General features: G+C 36.4%; 1 protein-coding gene across 1 annotated transcript; it reads right to left on the bottom strand.

The window, feature by feature from the left end:
- Positions 1 to 2714: 2714 nt before the first annotated feature.
- Positions 2715 to 3817, bottom strand: LOC108031528 (uncharacterized). Its single transcript, XM_017105062.3, has one exon. It carries the CDS (start codon positions 3729 to 3731, stop codon positions 3033 to 3035), a length of 699 nt encoding a protein of 232 aa, XP_016960551.1. The 5' UTR covers positions 3732 to 3817; the 3' UTR covers positions 2715 to 3032.
- Between the last annotated feature and the right edge of the window lie 1094 nt (positions 3818 to 4911).

Raw genomic sequence — 4911 nt, 5'->3', positions numbered from 1 at the left:
AGAGTAGCTTTCAAAAATTCCATCCGTCGCAGGTGTTGCGTAAAAAGCATGCCTTCAAATACATTCAAGAATAATTCGATTTGTAGAGCGTACATTTTTATTTTAAACTGTTTCTTTTTCTGACTGATTTGAGACTGTTGTCAGATCTTAAAACTCTTTGGATCTATTCCTTTATATACCATATGAGTAATTCCTTTCTTAATTAGTTTCCTAAAAGGTGTCTTTGCAGAAAATTTGTTTACATAACTCTTAGGTAGAAATATCCAAACATCTTTCTCGTCCTTATCAGTTAGATACAGATTAGATTTTCGATCGATACGGTGTCTTTTTCAGCTTACATCCAGTGATCTTATACTCAAATCCAGTACATAGATTTTCAATTTTTGTGTAGCCAATGACATGCTTCAATTCATTAAGGGTCGCTAAGAAGTCCTATAAAATTCAGCCGAATTAGTTGAAATTGTTTTTTTTTGTATATATACTCTTGGTCTTTTATATATATATATATATATATATATATATATATGAGTATATATACCAAAAAGTAATTCAATACATGTAATATTTCAGAGTCCGATAAGAAAGGGATATCAGTATATCTGTCTCATATTATATCTATGTAAATATATCAATAGCGGTAAAATAAATTTAGTGTACATAATGTAAAGGCAAAGAAAGAGATATCAGTATATCTATCTCATTTTATATCTATGTAAATAAGTCAAAGCGTTAAAATACAGTTAGTGTACATAATGTAAAAACAAGGTAGCTATGACGCTATATAAGACAATCTTTTTTATAGAAAATGCAGTTTATTTTTTCCAACATCAGAATGACGAAGTTTCATTGCGAGTTGCGTTCAGAACCAAAATCCTTTATTACTGGAAAGGGGCTAAAAGTGCATACCTTAAAGAGACACAACTTTAACTATCAAAAATCTAGATCTTCCTATTATTGTTGTTATTTCTGTCCTGAAGTACGAAAAATTTGGTTGCGAAACAACTATAATATGCATATTCTATTAATGCACAATGAGGAGATAAAAAGTATTCGTAAAGCAGAAGAAAATGATCGAAAAAATAAAAAACAATTATAAGAACTCTATTTCAAAATAGTTTTATTTTATATAATTTTTTTAATTTAAGTATAATATAAAATGGACAAATTTAAAATTATTACTCTAAGACTAAATAAAACGTCGAGTAAAGCGCTGTCTCTCCATCATCTAACAAATTTAAATATGGATTTGCTGGTTGTGGTGGGGGCTCCAAAATTTCCTCGAAGATGTAGTCATCGTCTGGAAACATTTCCGTGGAGAGATTCGTCCAATTCAATTTCCTGTCCACACTGAAATTGATCCTGGCTTTCATTGTTTAGGATCAGGGACTCCAGAGCAGCCTGCGTAGCACTCCCAATTGAGAACTGTCTCCACGCAAGGGAGGACAATTCCGGGTCCCTCTCTTGGGTAGAAGCTGCAGCAGGTTGAAATACTCTTCGTGGGAGACGATCAACCGAATCTTCCGTATCTGAAGCATCCACAACCTCTTGATCCGAGTTTTCAATTATCTCGACATCAGAATCCTGCATCTCTGGTATTTCAAGATGATCAATCTCAATCTCATTAATGGTATCAGAAAAACTCAATAGTAAGATCCATTGGTATGCAGTACTGGGGCATTTGAAGAACTGATCCTGAGCTATTTGAGGGGTGTCATTCTAGAGTGTAGAATGTTCACTTAACAGGTTGTCATCTACAGGGAGTGCATACAGGCATGTTGTACTCCTAGAACCAATCCGATTGGTTCTCGAAAATAGGAAGCAGAACAAGACCGCAGTCGAAGTATAAGAGGGAAAAGGAAGACAAGGATTGCTAACAAATTACCGGGGGGTGAACGTCATGTGAGAGGATTCAGTATGTAGGTAAATATCGATGGTGTGTCGGCTATGGGATAGGTTCGGGCCAACATTTGCGCAAGATGTTGCAGTGCAACCATTAGAATTTTCTCAAGCCTTAAGCTGAGAGTAGCTAGAATAAGGGGGATCAGAGGTTTTTTCGACGGTTTTGTTTAAAATCATAATCACTGTGTTTGCTATCCGAGGCAATCCTATTGTTTTATTGCATTTCAAAATATTGTGACCCCTCGCTATCTTCTGAGAATGTCCATGAGAAAGTGCACGTGCATACCCACGAACTCGAGTATCACCCCCTACCCTCGAGTCCTTTTGTGTATGTGGGTCTGCTTGTGCGTGGTTGCTTGTGCGTAAGGTGTAAAATTCAAATTTTTTTTCAAAATGTGCAATTTTTATTTCAGAATTGTGAAAATTATACCATTGGAAAGGGCTTGAAAAATCCTTTCCAATTAATTTTATTTTTAGTGACGGTTGAAATACATTTGGGTCACCGACGGTCGTCGGCATTTGTCACCTGTTTTTGGGTAGTAGTGGGAAATTGGGTAGACCAAAAGGGTATACTAGATTCGTCGGAAAGTATATAAGTATATAAAAGGTAGAAGTAAACATTTCCGACCCCATAAAGTATATATATTCTTGATCAGGATCACTAGCGGAGTAGCAAACAAATATGTCACGCCCACTCTAATGCACACAAGCCGCCCAAAACTTTGGTGGTTGTCATGTTAGAAAATGTTTTTTCCTTAAATGTATTTGTCTTATAAATACCTATCGATTGAATAATGCATATGACAAAACCAGTATTTTTTGGTCTTTGATTATAAGTTGTTTTATTGCCTAACAGGTTTTTGGTTGCAACAAATACTATATAACATATCTAGGCATTTCACACCTTATTTCATATCATTTTTTATACATACACAACATTCGCTCTTAAACGCGCATTTAGGTGGCGAGATTCTTGCTTCATAGTTTCATTGCTCCCTATGTGTTACCTTGCTGCCTATTGTATTTGCGTAATGGTAAAAATATTTATAGAATAACAGCGGAGTTAAGCCACAAAAAGTTCTGTGTGGTATTTTTTTAAAGTTTTTCTATAAATTTTGTTGAGTCTTAATCTGTCATTTAGCTGTTGATGCCAATAGTGTATGACTCTTTACACCATGATTATCTTCTTTGTTGTATTCCATATCATCCCGGGCAAGTTGCTTGTTTCCATCGACAGGGTTTCTATTCCTCACAGAATTAAAAATATATTCCTGGGATTCCTCGCCTTTCTGGTCTTCAATGTTAAACAAATCAGCGTTGTTCGTACCACCCTCGCATGCTATCATGGATCTGCTCTTTAGACCATAACATTCCTGCTGAAAGCAAGCTCCCATTGTCAGATCTTTGAGCCGTCCTCGAAGCTGGCAAAATATGTTGTTTTGCTTAACACGAATGTTTGCTGGTGAGGAAACAATGTAATCGAGACTACGTTTAGTATCATCCAGTCCCTGGGACGTCAAGTGCTCTAGATCTTTGAGCAGGCTGTCTCTTTCACTGGACGAAGCCAAGGCTACCTGGCGCACTCCAAACTGAATTTTAGCATAATCGGAAGATATTTTGAGTAGCGCCTCTTGCAGTTCCTCCACGTCGTCCTCAAGCTGGCACTCGTAAGGAGTCAAACACCGGCTAACCGTGTGCCCACTCGAGTCAATTTCAGTATATAGTCGTTCTCTTCCATGAACGACTGTTGGATGCTTACTTAAACTGGAGACCGTCTGCCGGGATCCAATTAAATTATTCTCTCCATTTTTAAAAATACTCATATTGGCCATAGATTTCCATTTCCACAAAATTCTATTTAAAATAAATATTTAAATGTTATTTAAAATTTACAGTTACAGCACAACTCAACTGAAGCTAAGGCTGCTTTTAGAAGAAACATTTTATTCATAGAGACTAAATTAAACTTTATTTAACAGTCCTCAGCTATTAATTTAGAGAAAAAAATATTAATTATTAACTATTAAATTGATAAACATTCTTTAAAACTCCAAGGGTCCAAGTCTTTTCTTCTTTTTTTTTTTGAGGGATGTACACAAAATTGCTTGTCGTTAGCATTTGCTTCCAATGCGCAATAAGACAGCCAGTTTGTACATAACCTGTTAATTCAAAAATTTAAAAACTGGTTTATGCAAAACTACATTTTTTTTCGCTTTAAAAACTAAATGTTTTTTCTATTTCTTGCCTAAAAGTGATTTTTTGGTATATTTTATGTGGGCGACAGGCAGTTATAGTCGTTTGTGGGCGTTAGAGTGGGCGCGCGAGCATTTTTTTTAGGTCAATCGAAAGGTTTTAATGAGAAAAATACATTTAAGCAAAAAAAACTTCTAGCATAACAACTGCGGCCACAACAGTTTTGGGCGGCTTGTGGGCGTTAGAGTAGGCGTGGCAAATTTTTGTTGGATCAATCGTTAGGTACGAGTATTAGTTAGACAAATAGTAGATGTTATGTGGGCGGCAGACAGATTTAAGCCTTAAGTCATTTGTTACAGTGGGCGTGGCACCTTTTTGGGTGAGTCGATAGCTATTGATGAGACAAATACATTTCAGTTAAAATTTTGTTTCTATCATAAAAACTGTAGGCGCTACAGATTTTCGCGTCTCGTGTGCGTTAAAGTAGGCATGGCACCCCGATCAAACTTGCGCTGCGTAGGAAGCCCAGGAATCTGCATGCCAAATATGAAAATTCTAGCTCTTATAGTTTCCGAGATTTCAGCGTTCATACGGACTGACGGACAGACAGACTCGGCTTGTGATTCTGATCAAGAATATTTATAATTTATGGGGCCGGAAACTCTTCCTTTTACCTGTTACAAACTTTCTGACGAATCTAGTATACTCTTTAACTCTACAAGTAACGGGTATATTTAATCTACCCGGAATTAGGTAGACCAATGAAGTTCAATGAATTAAGTTAGCCGCGCACTTTCCTCTCTCTTAGTGGTGCCAGCG

The sequence above is a fragment of the Drosophila biarmipes genome, unplaced genomic scaffold, assembly GCF_025231255.1.
Source record: "Drosophila biarmipes strain raj3 unplaced genomic scaffold, RU_DBia_V1.1 ptg000017l, whole genome shotgun sequence".
Taxonomy (NCBI): domain Eukaryota; kingdom Metazoa; phylum Arthropoda; class Insecta; order Diptera; family Drosophilidae; genus Drosophila; species Drosophila biarmipes.
Note: the sequence above shows the minus strand (reverse complement) of the source record. Positions and strands in the feature narration are given on the sequence as shown.